This window comes from Ictidomys tridecemlineatus, chromosome 3 (genome assembly GCF_052094955.1).
Source record: "Ictidomys tridecemlineatus isolate mIctTri1 chromosome 3, mIctTri1.hap1, whole genome shotgun sequence".
NCBI classification, from domain to species: domain Eukaryota; kingdom Metazoa; phylum Chordata; class Mammalia; order Rodentia; family Sciuridae; genus Ictidomys; species Ictidomys tridecemlineatus.
Genome location: NC_135479.1, coordinates 204,971,023 through 204,991,587, shown reverse-complemented (window position 1 = coordinate 204,991,587; position 20,565 = coordinate 204,971,023). Strand labels below are relative to the sequence as shown.

The following is a 20,565-nucleotide window of genomic DNA, read 5'->3' as shown; positions in this document are numbered from 1 at the left end:
TTTTAACCATGGATCGTAACTGAATTTTTAAAATTACTTTGAGGCAGGGTGGGGGTTGGGGGGTGTCACAAGCGTCCTCCCAATGAAGCTGTGTTGATTCCAAGGGAACAATGAAAGGATCACCAAAGCCAGGCTTAGGTCAGGAACTTGATACGAACTTTGAACCAAACCAAAGAACAATTTGTCCTAACTCACAAGGCTCCGAAACCAAACCTTAATACGAACTGTTTACAGAAACGTGAACCAGCCAAAGTCTGAGAGTACTTTTCTAACACACCTGATGAGTCAGTCTAATGAAGTCGCTGAACCCATCCACCTACATTAAGAGCTTTTGAACAGGCTCAGAAACTCCCATAACAAAACAACGTGACTGAAACCAAGAACGGACTGTGGAAAAACACAATAGAAACGGGACGATGACAGACCCTCTTCTTCAAGGCAACGTGATGACGTGGAGAGTTTTAAAACAGCGAAGCCTGCAATTACTTCCCCAGCGGAGAACAGAAGGTTCTTTGGATATGTGTGTCTTGTTTAGAAGGGAGGAGTTAGGGCTTTGGAATTCTAACGGAAATGGAGAGGACACAGGTGAGGCGAGAAGACGGGCTGCTCAGAGAGGGGAACCCCAGCCTCCCCTGGAGACTAAACAGTGGGAAGACACGTACACGCCCCGGACAGCCATGACAGCACCCCTGCAAGACACAATGCCGCTTCACCGATGGACCCAGGCCAGTCAGAACCAAGGTCCTGCCACCCTGAATCCAGAGCCGCAGGTGAGTTACCTGTGGAGAGCTGGGTGGGGAGGGGGTTCATCTCCTTGTCCACCATCTTCTGGTACAAAGCCCTCAGGCTGAACGGCTCCACCGTGAAAGGCAGGGTCCCCGTCAACATGGCGTACATGTTCACACCTCTGAAAAGAGACACCAAAGCGTGAGGCCAGGGCGAGGCCCCAGGTGAGGAGGACAAAGAGGACACAGGCTTAGTCCACGCTTCCGTGCTGCTGCTTCCACAGTTCTCCTTCCCGCTCATCTTTCTAGAACCTGCAGCACCACGTCCAAGCACCCACACCGAAGGGCTCTGGGGAGGACAGGACTCCAGAGACGAGCAGGAGCGTAAAGAACTTCCAGACCTGCCTCCTCGGGAGGGGAAACCACATCCCTCTCTACTCTCTGACATGAGTGGGTTGAGCATCCCTAATGGGAACCGCCCCCCACACACCAAATTCTCCAAACTCAGAAACTTTACCGAGTCCCAATTGGCCACCACAGGCGGAAACCCGACCTCTGATCTCGTGTGACAGGTCAATCAGCACACGGGTTCACGACACGTGTGGCAGGGTTACCTTCAGTGGACCCGGAACATCCATTCAGTGATTCGACTCGGGCCTGGTCCCCCACATATCTCATTATGTACGTGCAAAGATTCTAAAATCTGGATAATATCCCAAATCCCCCAAATTCAGGTCTCAAGCATTTCAGAAGTGGTCCTGCCACGATGCAATTGCTCAAGTGTGCTTTACAAGGTGGAATCTACAAGTGGCCAGGCAGACCAAAACATCCGGGGCAAGACCTGCCTGTGAGCACCCCAATGCGTGAGCTCACCAGGTTACCAACCAGGACTTTGAAACCAGGTTCACCATCAGCCCTCGGAAAACCGGCGTGTGGCTCTTCTCTTGAATTTTTCTTTGGTTTCTCACTGGAGGAAACTCCTTTCCACCCCCATTCTTACTTTATTCCTTATTGTGAGACCCTGTCACCCAGCGCTGGCCCCAAACCTCAGCTACAGTCAAAATACCTTCTGAGTAGGTCTAACTGCTGATATCCACAGCCCATCTAGAGAACAGCAACATCTTCTCAGAGGGTTTCTATCTTCCTGATGTGCAAGCCTAATATCATCTTGATGAGATTTCCTGAAGGGGATGAAATGCCTGCCTGCCAAGAGGTCTCCACCATTCAAAAGCACCCAGGGGAATATGTTTTAAAAACAGGCAGTAGGATTGCCAGTCAAAACAAATCCGATGAGACTGATTGAAATTAAGACCCTGGAGGCCTCATTCCACAGAGGCGCCTCTGAACGACGGCATTCCAGATAATGACAGGTACCGGAGCCCACGGGCTCCGACTAGAAATCATTCTCAAATTTCAGACACACAGTAAAAGGCAGTTCCTGCTCTGAACTCGCAGCGGAGTGAGGGAGACAGTTACACAAATGTTCATTCCTCAAATTCCTGCCGGATGCCTCTCTGCCCACACAGGGTTGTAGGTACCCGAGAAGGACGTCGCCATCTTGGATTTGGGGCTGGGGAGAAGCAGGCTCTTGGATACACAGATCACTAAGCATATCCTTTCAAGTGCACAGGAAGTAAGAAAATGCTGAACTGAGCTGCTTTGGACGGCCACTAGCAGCAGTTCAATGAAGGGAGAGGAAGGGTAGACCCACAGGCACGGGAAGACAGGAAGGCCTCCCGGGCGGTGAGTACCGAGGGTACAAGCTTCTACTTGTAAATATCTCTGGCTGCTTGGAGGTGAAGAGGGAGAGGGGAATGGCATAAATCAAGAAATGGAGATAAGAACAGACAAGGCAGCCATCTACAGCAGCAATTCTCACTGTGGGTTCAACGAATCTCACTGCCCAGGATACGGACAGATGCGAAATGAACACAAAAGAGGGCCAAAGTGGGGAGTAGCCCTCTCCTGTAAATGGATTAAAGGGGTTCAGAATAGGGAGCAGGAGACTGGCCGCAGAGGCAGTGATCACCATTGACGTCGGAATGAAAGCAATGGCACAGAATAGACAGAGAAAGCAAATCAGCAGCATCTGAAGGGGACACGCAAAACCGCCATCGTGGAACACCAGCTACGGTGGCCACAGAGGGACAACGGAGGAGGTTGAGAGAGCGATTTTGGGGGTGGAGGGAAGGAGCGTGAGGGTTGGAAACACGATCGAGAACCTACTACACAATGCTGCATTTAAGATAGGTTTGAGATAAAACCAAACACCTTTACCTTGAAGGATTTTTGGAGATTTTGATAAGAGAAAAAACTTAGCAGAAAAATTCTGAAATTTATAAATATGAAGAGGCTTTAATGGACGTAACCCTCTAGCACATCCCAGAAAGTTGATGGGAAGCACTGAACAGCCTCAAGGGCAAGCACCCACCCTCCCTAAGGCATCCTGATCCACTTAGGACAGCTCTGCAGGAGGAAGGGCTTCCAACACTAGGCCGAGGTCGACATCTCCCATGCTTCAATTCTGGAACAAGATCAGCTGCTCTTCCGTGGTCAGCACTTGACACGTTTGAAAGCTGGAATCAGGACTTCCCCTCCCCAGGCCCTTTGCCTGTGCTTCATGTGCCATGGCTTAGAGTCCCATCCACAACCTGGCTCTCTGCCCTGAAAACACACCAGCTGGTTCATGTACTTAATGAATTTTAAAGTTTTCATGCTATAGAACAAATTCCTAATATGGAAACAGAATTTGATTGAATTGAACTTAAGGGCAAAAAAAATAAATAAAAATGGAAATGTTTTTAAAGCATTCTACCCCTGCTCACTTGCGTGCCTCTCGTCTCCAACCTTCACACTGAAGCTAAAGAGGCTGGTGGTACTTAGATCAGTGTCTTATAATGTCCCACCCATGCGGTGCTTCTGAAATTGAGGTACACAGGCATGTTCTCTAGGGTTCAACAGTTCTTATGTTGATTTTCTTTTTGATGATTGTACACGTGCGCGTACACACACACACACACACACACACACATTTTGTAAACCAGAACGAGGGCACCAACAGGACCATCACATAACCAAGACCCTCCCCTGTACACAGAATTTCAGTGCTGCTTTGGCAAGCCTGTTTAAAGATGCACGATTTTTACCAAGACATATCCCTTTCATGGTCACAGCCTAATGGGAACAGAGCAGAAGTGAAGCTTCTGTGCTTATATCTGTGGAAAAGACATATATATATCCCTGGCAGCTGGAACAGTGCAGTGGTTCCCAAAGGGTGTCTCCCACTTCTGCAACATCGGCAAGCGCTTGTGGTGTAACCTTCCGGGTGCTTCTGTTGCACACTCAGTTTGGAAGCCATCGGAAGACGGAAAAGTGGTGGAGAACTGAGGCCCAGCAGGGAGACTGCACTCAACAACTCAGCTCCCCGGACCATCCGCCACTGCGTCTCACTAGTGTTGCTTATCTGGAAAACTTGGGGGGTCCTTTTAGTCTGGTCAATTTAAACTTGTAAATTTTGGTTTGGGCAGAGGAGTTTGATTTTGGATTCATGAACCTGTAAGTCACATTTAAGTAAAAATAACCTAAGTCGACAGGTGAGATGATCGAGAACGTGATTCCTTTAAAAAGAGTGTGCGCTCCTCAAGTTTGAAGACCTTTTCTACGCCCTTTGTCTTCCTGTCATGGGTGGAGTGGATCCAACCTGCAGGATGCTGTGGCCAGGGGGCTGGTACCCAGCTGAAGGGGTTTGGGGAGTACATGGGGTCCACTCTAAAGCTCTATGAGAGTTTCTTTAAGGAGACCTGGAGGTGCCAAACTGCTTGCCTCCTTGTCACTGAGTAGCTTCTAAAGATGACTGACTCTCCAGTCATTGCCCACGACCCTTGTCTTTGCCTCTCTGTTGTCTGGCTTGGGCCACAGATAAAGATGACAGATGCTGTCTTAAAAGATGGCTCCAGGGAGCTCCATGGTCCAACCAAGGTCCAGCAAGTGGTTTCTATAGAAACACTTGATTACCAAGTGGACACTAGAATTCCACTTCTCTTAGAGGCGTCAATCATCACACATCCTTAAAGAACTTTCTTACCCCAGAGTCTTTCATTTAAAATATGGGAATAACAATGGCACCTACCTCCCAGGTCAAATGGAGGTCAAACAAAGGAAACCACAGAGAGAGAACCAAAGGCTGAGCCTGGTAAAAATTAAGTGCTCAGTACATGTGATCTGCCGCTTCATTTAAAAAAAAAATCTTTTAAAAAAACAACAGGAAACATTATATTTGTGTCCTGTAGCCAAATAATCATGGAAACCTACGTTAGTAGTCAGAAAGCTCCAGATGTCAAAAAGGAAACCACCAGACGGGGCATCTGAATTCCTCTCCCCTGGAGTTTCAAACATGTTTCATGTCTGGATAAAGAGAAATGTAGTCCCTTTGACGTTTGACAAGTGTGCAGAAATACCAAGGGGAAACATGGAATGCAGCTGATAAACCTCTGTAATCCCATGGAATTAGGAGGAGTTCCCAAACATGTTCAGAATTTCCTGACGGGTCTTTGAAACACGGCTCAGGGGCTTCCTAGGTTCTCTGTGGCAGACATGGGACTCCTAAGAATTGAAGATAGTTTTGAAGCAAGGAATAATTAGAGATAGGAATGAGGGAGATCAACCAGCTAATGCCACCAGCATGTTTCCAAGCAGAAGGAAATATTGGTGAGTCATTGTTGGATGGGAGACTGGACCGTGGAATCCTCTGATGTTGAAGGAGAAAGAAAGAGTGAGGTTAAGGGACTGAAGGAAGGAAAGGGGCCCATGAAGCACCAATGTGGAGTATTTGAAGTTACGTCAGAAGCTAAGTGGTGGTCCCAGTGTTTAGTCGAGACACAAAGACATTTCCTGAAGGAAAATCTGGGGTCCAACTGCCATCCCAGAGAGGAAAGACACAGACTCGCTGCTCCCTGCAGAAGTCTCCAGAAACTTTACCAAGATGCAAGGGACACAGCAACTGGCAGCAGTGCACTGGAAGGAACAGATCCTGTGTCCTCACAGGGCACACAGAAAGGAGTCTCAACAACCACCCAGAGCGGGCTGGAGTGCAGCTAAGAGAAGCTCCCAGATACATACACCTTGCTTCTGTGAGTCTTCCAGGAAGAAACCTCCTTGGAAAAATGAGAATACACTCCACCTGAAAGCAATACCCTTCCATTTTTCACTATCAATTTTCAATAATACAACTTTCAATTTAAGGTCTTATAAGAAGAAGAGGAACAGATCCATCTCTTTAGATAATCTCACTCTTCAGTCCTGCTCCATAAAGGCTCTGTGGATTTTCTTGTGGGTTTCAAGACTTGTGTTTCCATTTCTTTCCCCCTTCACCTCTCCTATTTGAAATGCTCGTGTCAGCTGCCAAAAGGGAGGGGAGGCTTGGGTTTTATAACTTTGAAAGCTCAAAAGCTTTCAGACTTTTTTATAACTTTTAAAAGTCAAAAGCCCTGAACTTTCCAAAAGCAGCATAAGTCTCTTTCCACCTCCCTTCTCCAGTCGTCCTTCATTTTGAGGGAGTGTGAGGGGAGGAAAAAATCCTTCTACACCTGATTCCTGCTAAGAGCCGGTGGTATCTGATAGTACTTTTACCAAGCACTGAGCCTGAGGCCTGAAACAAACTCTCCCACTCTGCATCCTGGGTGTCCAGTTCTCATGGAAATGGGAGACCTGGGAACAAACAAGATGGCGCCTCTTGGTCAATGTATCTACTCAAAGACTGGCAGAGATTTTTTTCCTCACTCAGCGAAAATAAATTCAGTAAGCGAAGGAGGTGACTTGGGTGTGCCATTCGTGACTCTCCATGAGGCACTCTGCCTTCACACAATGTTCCACCCATTCCAGAAACACCCCCAGGACAGCAAAGAGCAGCTCCGCTGATGTATGAAAGGTTGCAGTCTCCATTCTTTGGGACAGAACTCTGACAGTCCATTGTCCTTACCCTAAGAGGCTCACAGATGTTCTTAAACAAGCCTTGTCATATTCCTAACACAAAGTTTATTTTGATTCTTTTCAACCAAAAAGTATATCTGCATTAAATGTTTTTTTAAATTAGCATATATACCATTCTAGAAAAGGATCAATTAGCAACAGTAAAGATTTGATGCACCAGTATGAACATCTTGGTTTTGTGGGTAAAGTCTCAAAGTTCAATGGAGATTTTAGACAGTGTATATGTGTGTGTGTGTGTGTGTGCGTGTGTGTGTGTGTGTATGTATTTTAGTCATCCAAAGTAAAAGAAAAAAGTGAGTAATTTTAAGGATATTTTTTTATGGTCCTGAAAATAATGGAAAATCTCTAAGGAAGAGCACATTTCCATTTCCCCAGTTAACTCCTGTTTCACTAGAAGTGTTCCAGGGACCCTGCGTGTGGGAAAGAGCTTCCCAAGGTTCCCTGGCATAGCAGGCTGGTTTTCCCCCTGAGTCAGTGTTCCACTTAGGTCTCAGAATAAGTTCCTGTCAGCCACTAGAATCTAAAACCTCTGTACAGGGGAATTTTGATCTTGGAAGGGAACTCTTCATTCTGTGGTTGTTTCAGAGCAATGAAAAAAGAAGATATTTTATGACAACAGAGTCTAATCCAGGGAGAAAATTGGCCCCATTTTTGCTTTTGTCTTAAATAGGCTTTTAAATTAAATTCTCTTTGGGTTTTCCATTTGCAATTCTGTTGGCAAAGCTGTGGGCACCAAATGGTAAGCCTAACCTGTATCTCAGACACAATACCCTAAGGCAGTGGAAAATCAATCTCTTAAAGAAGCTCTGAAGTCCTGATTCTCACCAAGATGAAGCACACTGGTAGTCGGATGTCCCGTACCTCCTGGCCTTTGCACATGCTGTACCCTCTACTTGGAAGGCATCCTCTCTCCTTCTCCACCTGGCCAGCTCCACGCATCCCGCAGAGGCAGATGAAGCCTCCCCTGATGCTTTCTTCACTCACCCCAGCAGTACACCTGTATTTGCTCCTCTGCTCCACCTGACACATTGTATTTGTATACAGTTAAGACTCACAAGCAAGTAGCTACCTCAGATAGCTTGGATGATATTATGGTTTGAATAAATGTCCCCCAAATGTCCATATGCTAAACATTTGGTCCCCAGGGTAGGATTATTGGGAGGTGACCTTGAGGAGGTACTAATGTCATTGCGGGTACATCCTTGAAAAAGACTGTGAGACTCTATCCCTTCTTCTTTTCTCTTTGCTCCCTGGCTTATGAAGTCAGCAGTCTTGCTCTGCCACATACCCATAGTAATCGGCTGCATCGCTACTGCCCAACAGATCCCATCAATCATAGCCTGGAGCCTCCAAACATGTGAGCCAAATTAAACCTTTCCTCTTTATAAGTTAATGATCTCAGATATTTTGTTATAGTATAAAAAGCTGACTAACAGAGGCTGCTATAACAAAATGCCACAGGTTGGCTGGCTCAAACAACAGACACCTGTTTTCTCACAATTCTGGAAGCTATCAGCACAAGATCAGGGTACCAGCAAGGTTGGGTTCTGGAAAGAACCCTCTTCCTAGTCTGCTGGATTCTTGTGAGAATGGTCTTCCTAGCTTTCTGTCCCCTCACAAGGCACAGAGAATAGAAGCTCTCTGGTGTCTCTTATAAGGACTAATTCCATCATGGCGCCCCACCTTATGACCTCATCTAAACCTAATTAACTATGTAGGGCCCCATCTCCAATATCACCACATTGAGGGTTATGGGTTCAGTATATAAATTGGGAGTAGAGGGTACAACTCAGTTCATAGAGGTAGGTAAGTGTTTACAAGTGCAAACACACACACACACACGCACACAAAGCTATAGTTTTTGGCCACACCTCAACAAGGGGTGAGGTCTACCTCTCCTTCTGACTTAGAGCCTACTCAGGCAACTGGCTTGGCCAAATGGGACATTAGCAAACATGAGAGATTCACCTGGAAGGGTCTCGTGCCCTCGAGTTTGCCCTCTCACATAAACGCAATTCTACGCATTTTCTGCTTTCGTGTGTGCCTCCACGAACTGGAAAACCACGTGGTATTTTGCCACTTGTCTAGGACTTTTGCATCCATGACTATATTTCACCAGGACTAAGAATGTGACCTCTTAGAGCTTTTCTGGGCACCTGCAGCTGCACGTCACCTTCTTGGAGGAAAAACAATGCAATAAAGCAGGGGGAACTCGGGAATGTCCAGCTGCCCCAGGAGTGACCCCATCATGCCAGGAGCCAGGGTTGGGGAGGGAAGTGAGCTGCTCCCTGGCTGGAAGCCACAGACCCCAGAGCGTCCAGGCACCCGGGTCTGGTATCATCTCTGTCCCTCTCAGCCGATGCCACCATTCCTTCTAGGCAGAGTCGCTGTTTCTGCTTAATGGACAGAGACAGAGAAGGTGGCAAGGGGCCACGAGGGTTGGAAAGAGCCTTCACGGGGGAGCAGGCTGCTTTCTTTTAATCATGGGGCCTGAAGCGCAGAAGCACTGTGTCTGCGGTTACTAAAAATGAACTCTTTTCCCTGGTCAAGCCACCTGGCAGGAGGAGCAAGAACAAAGCCTGACCTTTCTGCCGCCGGAGCTTTTCATCTCCCGTGGTCTCCCTCCAGACAGATAACTGATGCACTTCCATGTCGCAGAGAGCCGAGGAGACAGAAGTCCCAGGCTGAGCACAAAGCCTGCTGTGCCTCTCCTCGGGAGGCCCAGCCTCGGTGCCTCCTGCGGCCCTTCCTCCTGCTCCCATTCTAGACCAGGGGGAGATGCCTGCTTCACCTGACACGGTCTAGAAAAGGCCCCCTTCCTCAGGCTGAGCCTCTTCAGTCTGAGGATTAGAGACCACACAGCAGGGACCGTCCCCTTAGGTCCCCTGCTCCCTGACCTACCAACCTCTCTTTCTCTTTGGTCATCAGGTCTCCCTGTCCCCAGTCACAGGACACCCTCGGAGGCCCTGCTGGAATCTCAGGTTCCCAGAGTCCCATCTATTGATTTACTCATTCACAATCAACTCTCCCCTCCACCGCCTTCTACTGAGCATGAAGAGTTCCCCAACTGTTCCAGAACCATCCCCTCTGACTGGCGGAGACAGACCTTCACTGTCAAACAGGAAATGACAGGCAGGGACAGGTGTCAAAGAGGAAATGAACAGAGTGAGGAAGAGCCCCCGGGGTCCTCCAGCAGGGCGCTGGAGAGTGTGGCAGGGGGGGGAGCTGTTGGATTATGGCTGGAATGCAGGGACAGGTGGGCCATTTGAAGAGCTAGGAACAGCAGATTAGGCACAGGAAATAGCAGGTGCAAACCCCAGAGGTGGACAAGGTGAAAGGGTGGTGGAATGTCTGAGGAATCCCGGGTGGAGGGCGAGGTAGGGCTCAGAGAGGCCAGAGAAGCAGGCAGAAGTGAGATGAGGCTTTATGCTCGGAAAGTCACAGCCGGATCTTAAGTCGGACCTAAGTGGCTCGTGCAACCAGAGTGTGAGGTCCGTGAGTGCAGGACCTGGTTTTCTTCTCCCCCCCCCCCCCAGCATCTTAACGAATTTAGGTCATGGCCATTCTGACAGTTTATGCAGAAAAGACTAGAAGGAATACAGAAGGAAAGCCAGGTTCCAAAGAATCACTGACGACATGTTCCAGAACCTTTCCTAAACACATTCTCAGCAAACACGAAAGAATCATCTCATCGGAGAGGAGCAAGCAGAGACAGCAGGAGGGAACACTGACTTGCACACGCTCCATCACTCACATGGACCAGACGTCGATTTTGGGGCCGTATTTCTTCCTGGCCAGCAGTTCTGGTGCGGCGTAGGCGGGGCTGCCACACTGTGTGCTGAACGGGTCGGAGTAGCCCAGGATCCCCGCGCAGTTGCTCAAGCCAAAGTCTGCAAAGAGAAGAGGATAGAATCGCCTCTGCATTAGCAAAATGTGGACATGGGGGGGGGGGGATAATTGAATAAATAGCAGGAAAGGAAACAGTCTCTGAGGCTAACGTGTCATTTAGCATCCCACAAGGAAAGCCGGCAGCTGCACACCACAACCTCTGGATAAGGAGACTCAGGGCAAAGGAGCGTCGGGTGGCGGTTCCCTTGCTGAGGTGAACATTTTCCACCCTTCCTACCATAAAATCCAGATACAGTGCACAGCGTGTGGAACCAAAACCTATTTCCAACAAGTCTTGTAAATGAGTCATCGGGGAAAGCAGAGGTGTGCTTTCTAGGACTAAGGCAGGAAGCGAGAACAGGCCGAGAGGCTGCAGTCCACGTTCTGGCTTCCGAGGGGCCAAGCGGGGGAAGGCTGGAGGAGGACGGGCTTTCTCTGGCTGGTCGTGGGCGTCACCCTCGGTGACATGCGATCCCGCCACTGACGGCTGACTTCAGCAGAATGTTTCATTTCATAAGTCTTTTTGCAAATTCCTCCCTCATGTATGTGGCACCTACAGGGATCTGAAGAGGGAAAAAAAAAAATGGAGCCAGCAATTAAGCCAGCGCTCCACGTTGGCTGGCAAAAGGATGCTGTCCAGATGTGATGCAAACTAGACCCAGTGACCTCGCGCTGCATGGCTTTGTTCTTGGATGAGGTGGGGAACTGGGCCGAGCTGAGGCAAGCCCAGGGCATCTGAAGCAACTCTGGGTCCATTACGCCTTCTGAGCCTGGTTGACTTTTGATCTTCAAGATAGACAACTGCCAGGTAATTAGAGAGCTGTTAGTGTCATGCCCTCGCCTGATCTTTCCTCAATCTTTGTTTTGATCTCAGAATTAAGATCACGGTTCCTCCTTTGAACTTCACTCTAAATATTTCGGCCCTACCCCCCCGAGACACAGGACTGCAGGCTGCAGGGCTCCGCTGGAGACTGGCTCTGGGTCTGGAACAAAACCCTGGTACTTTCTCAACTGGCACCGAGTTTCACGCCTGTGTTCCCCCTGCATGCCGCAACGTGCCTCCACCGGCAAAGAGCACGGCGATGAAGAAAGCCGTAGGAAGGCTCTGGAAAGGAGACTCAGCACAGGGGAGCCCACCAAGATCCCCCCACACTGTGGATCAAGATGATATGACTAAAAAGTCCCCCAGCTGCCACTGGATTCCGCTGTGCAGTGAAATAGCCTTTGTAGAAAGAACCCCATCCAATCAGGGCTCCAAAACTCTGAAAGGCCCTGGAGACCATCCCCTGGCTCCCACAGAGGAAGAGCGTGCAACAGGAATTGGCCAAGCCACCAACCAGGGAGGCTGTGTGTTTGAACACTGGGGTCTTTGGTGTCATCTGGCTCCAGTTGGAGTTTTCTGTCTTCCCCTCCTCCTGCTGCCTTTCTTTGCTCCCTTGGTCTTCCCACCCCCACCCACACCCTGCCCCACTCCCTTTTCCAGCAGCCCCAACAACACCGGGAGACACCACAGACAGAAAAGCCCCCCAGGAGGCACGGAGGGTCCCTGGGTTCCCACCTTAGGAGGAGCGGTCTGTTACAAAGAACCTGATAGACCCTGTTTTCAGACCCTGGGGTCCTAGACTATGATATCTCTGAAACTGTAGAAGCGTGTTTTTTGTTTTGTTTTGTATTTCTGTTCTCTTTTTGTTTCGGTTTGGTTTTTGGGATTGAATCTAGGGGCACTTTGTTCCTGAACTCCATCCCCAGCCCTTTTTATTTTTTATTTTGGGATGGGGTTAGTGCTGAAGCTACCAGCCTCAAACATGCCATCCTCCTGTCTCAGCCTCCAGAGTTGCTGGGATTACAGGCATGCACCACCACGCCAGGCAAGAAGTATAAGTATTTTTCTAAGAAGAAAAATCATACCGTGTTTAGCACCGGAGGATTCTTTCATTGCCAAAGGGCATCTAGTACAGAAATACCACCACAGAATAAAGACGGTCGTCTTACTGAGGGTGACATTTTAAGGAAAGCTTCATGAACTGTTACATTAAAGGCCCAATCTCATCATAGGTGACTCAGAGAATCTCTCCCTCAATCTCAGAGATTAAAGCAAAAACCTGGGTTTCTAATCAGCAGGGTTCCCAGGAGCAAAAGGCTGCCTCCTTCATTCCGTTCACTTCTTAACACCCCTGATCTCGGAATTTAAAAAAGGGTGGGAAAGACCAGATAAGAGACCAGATCACCCTGCATTGTCCAGGCAAGTTAAAAGTCTGGCTTTATCTTAAGCAGTTTCAAGAAGATAAATTAGCAGAGGGTTTGGGGAGTAGTCCAGGGAAGGAACAGAACCCGCCTTTTAAGTGACTTGTGTTGGTCTGGCTAAAAGTTGATTTAACTGAAATGCATGGCAGAGGAACAGCCAGCGTGTTTCACATTTGTAACTGAAATTATTAAAATTTTACACATAGGCCTATAATTAGAATCGTGAAGCTAAAGAGAAGTCCGCCTCCCGGTAATGTCACCCAGGTCTGCCTCAATTAGATTTGGTAAATACATAAGCCAATTATCACTCGATTTCCTGAGAACTGCAAAATGAATCTCAAAAGAGCACCCGAGTGAATGCTGCTTTGAAATATGTACAAAACTGTCCCGAGCCGTGGCTCCCTATTTTGAGATTAAACTACTAAACTCACAAACATCAGGCTGCTTTTTTTTTTCTTTTTGGAAGGGGGAAAAGTCCTGATTAAATCAAATGCTACTCCTGATAATTCTAGTTAATTTGAAACATGGCTTAACTAGATTTATTTAAACCAAATTCTTTCAAAGAAAGAGAAACGTACCAAGAGGAAATGATAATAGCTATAATCACCTCTGAAAAACAAGCAGGTAATTCCTTTGAAGGAAAGAGGTTCAAAGGGCTTTCAGACACAAAAAGGCAGCCGGGGAGACTTTGATCTGCATTGCCCAACCCAGAGGCAAGAAAATCCACAAGACCCTGGGCCTTCTTCCCTCAGGAGGGCGGAAGTGCAGACTGTGCCGAACAGAATGCAATTTCCAGCTGCCCCAACGTCTCTTTCATTTATAGGTGAACATCAGGGCTCTTTAGCTGATGATGGGAGAACTGGGAGCTAATGGAAGAGTTCTAACAGGGAGACCCGGTTTTCAAAGCCTCCTTTCTAGCCAGGCTGGAAACCTGGCTTCTAACATCTGGCCATTCTTCCAAGCACTGGGCCTACTTCCTCCTGTTGAGCTGAATTAAGTTTGGCTTAAAGCTTCCTGTGCGCATATTTTAAGTTTGGCCTAAAGGCTTCCCGTAGATAGTGAGGTGTAACCTAACGACGTGTAAACAAACTGCAACCCACTCTTCTACAAAGGATCTGAGTCTGAGCCACTCACAAGCCGCCAACTGTTCAAGCCAGGTTCAGGTAAGACAGTGGCGAGCTCTGCAACCAATCAGGCTCTCACACCTCACTTCCATTTTCTGCATGTCACTTCCTTTTCTCTAGCTGTAAATACAACCATTTTTGGTTGGGACTGCTGCCCAACCAAACAGATTGCAAAAAACAGACAGAGCAGATCTGGAAAACCATATTCACTTTATTTTTGTTTATTCCAATGACCTGGAATACATGCTTTAGTTCCCATCCAGTGGTTGCCGGGGAGAGGTGATACCTCTGAAGGATCCGAGTAAAGTAGTTCCTGGTCTCCAAAAAGCAACCCACTAAAATGGGAACTGCCGGCTCTAATTTAGGTACATAATTGCTTCATATTACTGTACAGGTTTCCTCTAAGAGGTTTTATTATTCAGCCAATCTGCAAGCTACTTGTAAATGCATTTGCAATTTACGCTGATTGGTTCTTCCAGAAACATCAGAGCAACCTTCTAATCAATAAAAAGGTCTGTGCTTTTCAACATTGCTTATCCCACGGGGTGTTTTGGTTTTTTTGGGGGTTTTTTTGTTTTTTTTTACATGGTCATCTAGGGCTATTACATGAGGAGAAGAAAGAGGGGGCAAAGCGAAGGAAAGACACAGAACAAGCAGTGTTCAATTGGGACCTGGAAACTACCCACAGGTAGACCGCTCCTCACTTGGTTCACCAGCCTGGTGTACGTGATGCCCGGCAGTGCCCAGTGGAAGTGACTCAGTCTTTTACTGTAATCTAAATCCAGCATTTACCAAGCCTGTTTTCTTCACAATCTCTGCTGTTACAATAACTCTGTACTCTCACCTCCACATTTTCCAAAATACAGGTCAGCCTTCCAGAAAAACTTTTTAAAAATCTTCTTTCCTCCATGGCTTACCTCCCTCCAGGAGGGTCCTTTGTTTAGGGCTGAGGGTCCCCAAGAGCAGGATCAGAACAACATCCTGCAGACATTTGGCCTTGTCTTTATTTTACTGTTTCTGTTTGGTTCTCAGGAAAATTAAATGCAATAATAAAACAAATAAAACAAAGTGAAAATCCTTAGGATGGTTTACGAATCTGCTAAGAATAGATGCTTTCAAATGCTTTGGGGGAAAAAGGATTGGTTTCCTTTTAACTGTTAATCTCCTAATAATGGGTATATCCATCAACCGCTATCAATGGTGCTCCATCACCCAGCCAAGGGGGCTGGAGTCCCTGCAGCCTCTGCCTGCTTCTGTTGGAGCTGGCTGTGATCCCAAGGTATCTAACAAGTCCTTTCAGTGATATATTTTGGAGAGTCTTGAGATGATTTTCAACATTTGCTTAACAAAAATCTTAGGTACAAAAATACCAAAACTCACAAAGTTCTATCGATCCTTCTCTTTCCTCTTAACATAAAGCTTTTTCAAGCCATTGGAGTGGGCGAAATTACTTGAGGTGGGAAAAGAGAAAACAGAGGAAAAAAGATGGTGCTAACATGTGGGTGCAAAAGTAAACAAGAGCAACCACACCGGCAAACCACCTAAACAAACAAACAAAAGTGCCTTGATTCTTCCAGAGAAGGAGCAACAGAGCAAATTCCTTCATGGATCCTGAATTATGAACCAGTGCTGACCCGCACTGTCCTGGAGTCTCCTTGCAATTGGTACAGATTCTAATCATCCATCTGCACGGCCACCACTGTATCATGGGGCTTGGAGGCTTGGATAAAGATTATATCAAAAGAGAAGCAAGTTTCACCTCTGCTTATCTTGGAAATCCCTAGATTCAATGAAACGTGGAATGAAACATGGCAAAGTCATAGGCTACATTTCTGAGCCAAACTAATTTCAATTTATTTTAAAAATATTTTTTTAGTTGTAGATGGACACAATATCTTTATTTTGTTTATTTATTTTTTATGTGGTACTGAGGATCGAACCTAGTGCCTCACACATGCGAGGCAAGCGCTCTGCCACTAAGCTACAACCCCAGCCCCCTTTCAACTGTTTTCAAGATGCTTGCTTATTAATCTGAATAAAAATAACATTCATAAAAGTTCAGCTCCATCTCAATTTCAGAAGAGGCTGAATTTTGAATAATCCAAAGAAACACATGGCCAACAAGTACTTATTTGGGACGACGACGAAATTCATTTTCACAACACAAATTACAGTATTTTTATCTTACTAATTATGTTTAAACTATTATTTAAATGAATTATTGAATTACTTTATAAAATTAATTTTCATTTTCAAAACTATTATTAAATATTAAACATAAATGAAGGTAATCTAGAATTCTTGCCTAGGGATTACACATAGAAGAACATGGATAATTTTCAAAGTTGAGAATTCACAACACAACCCTTAAAAGATAATGTTGCTTAAAAAAAAAAAAAGCCATACCAATCAGCTTGATATTATTGTCTTCATCTAGAAGCAAATTTTCTATCTTCAAGTCTCTGAAATAAATAAAACCACACAATATTTCAGATAAGCATTTGAAATAGTGGAAAGACATTTCGCTTCTGAAGGGCAATGAACTGTTTTAGGGTCCCTTCCAACCAACCCATAACGCTTTCTGCCAAAACTCACTCACTCAGGTAAATATTTACAAGACATGACACAATTCATTGCCACTGACTGCAAAAGCTAAAGGATTTCAGAGAAGACAAGAGCATAAAAGAAATCATGAAGTTTCCAGAAGTAGGGCCTCAACTAGAACCTGGAAGCTAAATACAACCAGAATGAGTAGAAACCAGAACGCACCATTCCAGACAGAGGCTATCTGAACAGTCGGGAATAAAAACATGCCGTGGGTTTGGGACAGTGAGCAACCTTAGCCAGAGGCAGAAATAAATTTGGAGAAGCAGGTACATCATCATCATCGTCATCATCATCATCACAATAATAAAAATAATGATAGAAAGCTGACTTATCAGTATGACAACCGCCCTGATTAGGGCCTAAGTGTCAGGCAAATTGTCAAGTGAAACTAGATTAATATTAATCTATTTAGCAAGTCGATATTAGCCCAGGCAGAATAATGGAGTCCAGAGAGAACGGTGCTCTAATCCCTGGTGTTCTGCCTGAGGATATGTCAAACCTGACATGGTCAAAGGCAACTGAGTTTGCAGACAGAATAAAGATCGTTCATCAGAGCTGGGGCCCACACCTATAATCCCAGCTATTGGGGAAACTGAGGCAGGAGGATTGCAAGTTCAAGGCCAGCCTCAGCAATTTAGCAAGACCCTGTCTCAAAATTTAAAAATGAAAAGGGCTGGGGTGTGGCTCAGTGGGTAAGAACCTCTGAGTTCAATCCTGGTACCAAAAAAAAAAAAAAAAAAAAAAAAAATCTATGTCAATTATAAACTCTGGCACCTTAAACTGTAGCCTACCAACTCTGGACACACCCTGAATGTTAATGATGTAAGAATATTTTTCTCTTTCATAACACACATCCGCACACATTCTCTTTCCCCATTGTTTTGAAACAGTCCACTCTTGGTCCAGCTTTTGTGTTTACATTTGAATAGTGAGACAGGGGTGGGGGGGGGACTCCTTTTCTTCTTATCTCTGTTGTATGGAACTGAGTATCATAATCATGATAAAATGAAAATGGCAGCTGATATGTGGCTTCAATGTCCAGAAACCAAAGAAAATAGTAACTAGGGCTGTCTGTGGTAAACAGGACAAACAGTGTCCCATTTAATAGGGGACAGTGGCTCAAAGGCTGCTCCCAGTCCTGCCAGCTTATCCCACTTTCAAAGAGAAGCCAGATTTGTGGATTTGGTTTCAATTTTTAAGTCTTGGCAACAAACTCACATTTAAAACAATAACAACACCATGCAAGCCAACATCTCGGGCAAGACGCGGCCTGCCAAATACCAATTTCCAACCTTCATATGGGTAGAAGCTGAAGTTTTGAAAGGACTTGTGGTTGCCCAGGAAGAGGAGAAAGAATGAGAGAAAAAGGACCAGGAAACACAGGTGACCGGGAGGACAGGGCCATCCACAGTCAGGGAGGCAAGGACAGCAGCTGGCCAGGCTGTTCTGGAAGGAACCATCAAGGGTGGGATTTCAAGACAGGACGAGGATTTAAGGAGTCAAATGGAGAAAAAAGTTAAGCTCTACAAAGTGTCCAATGGATCTGAAATTGGAAGGCGGCCTTGGGTTGGATACGTGGATGAGAGGAAAGATCTCTGTTTAAAATGCCCGGCTCAGGATTATAATGGATTATTCCCACCTAAATGCACTCACAAGTGGAAAGGACCGTCTACTTCACCAGCTTCAAGGAGAACAGTACACAGCGTACATCAAAACCACGGCTGCCTTTAAAAGGTGTCACAAATGTCCAAATACCATGTGACCCAAATATAGCGTGTCCCCTATTCCTTCTTCCAATAGGAAGAGCTTGCCCCCTAGAAGGTGGTGGAGGGTGGGTTGGAAAACAGAGATACATGATTTTAGGAATGGAACGAAATCATCAGAGGACTATTGCTATCATTTATGAAGCTACACCATCATATTTAGATTATCTGCTCTTAGCAGAATTTAATTTTCAAAATACTATCTCCACATACCCTCATGTTTCGTGAAATAACGTTATTCAAATTTGTCAAGGCAGAATAAAAGTGGCCCCCTCCGTCACTGGACGATGCTTCCGGTGGAAAGTCATCTTTCTCTTGACTAGAAGTTTGCAATGAAGCATTTCTGGAGTCGGAGTCTGATACGCTGCTAGAAATCGGATCCCAGTCCTTCCACGGCCACTTAAATTGGATGGAAATGAACCACTCAGGGAAATGCTGTCATGGCAGGGTCTCAGGCGGTCGCCACTGTGAGGCCACACCTCTAGAAGTTGTGATTAAAGCCACCCAGCGCGCGCCTCTCTTCCTACCAGATTTCTCGGGTGACATCTAGAGCATCCAAAGTCATCAAAGAATCCAATCAAGGCCGATGTGTCTTCTCCAACTAGTACTGCATTGTTAAGGAAAAAATAATTTCATAATAAAATCATATGAGAGCTGGACATGGTGGCTCACGCCTGTAATCCCAGCAGTTCCGGAGGCTGAGGCAGGAGGATGGCCTTAGCAACTTAGTAAGGTCCTAAGCAACTCGGCGAGACCCTGCCTCCAGTAAAATATTTAAAAACGGTTGGGGTTGTGGCTTGGTGGCTAAAAGCCCCAGGGTTCAATCCCTGGTACCAAATAAATGAATGAATGAATTAATTAATAATATGAGAGGTTCATGAGCATGCTTCCTCTTTCCCAAAGATAATTAAGACATGATAGAAGCCTGGCTTCTACTCAAACAGTAACTTTAAAACACACACACACACACACACACACACACACACACACACACACACACGAGTGTCGGCCCAAACTGTAATTCTGTGAAAACTGATTATACAGCAGCAGCCCTGTTTAAGTCTAAAGAGAGACTACAGTGTGTTTTGCGTGAAATTTAACCTCTTTGCCTGGGAAGAACAGAAGGCACACTAAGTCACCAGGAAAAATTTGGTTCAAAAGAAACAGGGAGGAGAAAAACATCTTAAAGAGAATAGGTAAACGCAAGTAATCGCCAAGAATAATAAAAGTCAGCTGGGTCATTCTGGGTCGGCAAAAAGTCCAGAGAACCAGAACAATGATCAGGAGAATGGTATGAATGGGAAACTCAAAAGAAGAGATAAGGCAGCAACCACAGGAAAAGCACCCATTTTTAAAATCCAGGAAAGGTCAGAAACCAGGGGAGGATGTATAAAAAAAATGATTTATTAGGCAAAAATGAGAAAAATAAAATCAGTTCAAAGCCACTACCTTCCCACTTGGCTTCCCAAAGTAACCAACCCCAACCCCTAGGAAAAAGTGCAGAGAACAAGCCCTGGTAACCAGGGCACTTACCCAATCACACTGTGTCCAGGAGTCTAAGGTTTCCCATCACCTGTCTGACTGCCTGAGGCTGGTTTATGGGAAAGGGCAATCAGTGGGCAAAACGTGCCCCGGTGAAAGAAGCACTCGGCCTGCCTCCTTTGCTTGCTTTATCTCCACGACTACAGATGTTTTTAAAGTAGCTTTTAGAAATTTTTCCCTTTTGTAAGAAATTCAGATGAAGAATGCTGTGGCTACCACCAGCTGCCCCTAGGCTGTCCACCGTGGGGCATCCTTAGTGCCTGAAGTTATTACCTAAGTCTCTTCAGCACAGTGGGCCACCCAGACCCTCTGCCCAGCTATTCAACCATCATCAAATGATCCCAAGGGATCACGTAATAAAAGACATCTTGAATACAAAAGGAAGTTATTCATCATGTTTCGGTGTTAGTGTATTACAATATACCTTTAGAAAATACTAGCAGGACTCTATTATCTAGGAAACTGCTCCATCAGAAAACCTGCTGCGGTCCAAGTGGAAAGTGTGGCATTTCCTCTAGCTCCATCCCAAGGGCAAAATATCTGGCTCTGTTATGTGTCAGATCTGCTCTGTGGGACAGAAGGCAGGGATGGCAGACCAGTGCACGCTGGGTGATAGGGGCTGGGAGGAGCGCCCGTGTCATACCACTCTTCCGATCGACCGCTCTGCAGAGGGGAGAGAGAACT

At 46.2% G+C, this 20,565-nt stretch overlaps 1 protein-coding gene across 4 annotated transcripts in view; it reads right to left on the bottom strand.

The window, feature by feature from the left end:
• Nucleotides 1–20,565, bottom strand: part of Hunk (hormonally up-regulated Neu-associated kinase) — a 99,708-nt gene that overhangs the window by 31,565 nt on the left and 47,578 nt on the right. For all 4 annotated transcript variants that reach the window (XM_078044529.1, XM_005323539.4, XM_078044530.1 and 1 more), the window contains exons 3-5: nucleotides 16,376–16,431; nucleotides 10,468–10,603; nucleotides 780–907 (exon numbers count right to left, since the gene is read on the bottom strand). In XM_078044529.1, the coding sequence (XP_077900655.1) occupies nucleotides 780–907; nucleotides 10,468–10,603; nucleotides 16,376–16,431 (320 nt within the window). The remainder of the gene's footprint in view (nucleotides 1–779; nucleotides 908–10,467; nucleotides 10,604–16,375; nucleotides 16,432–20,565) is intronic.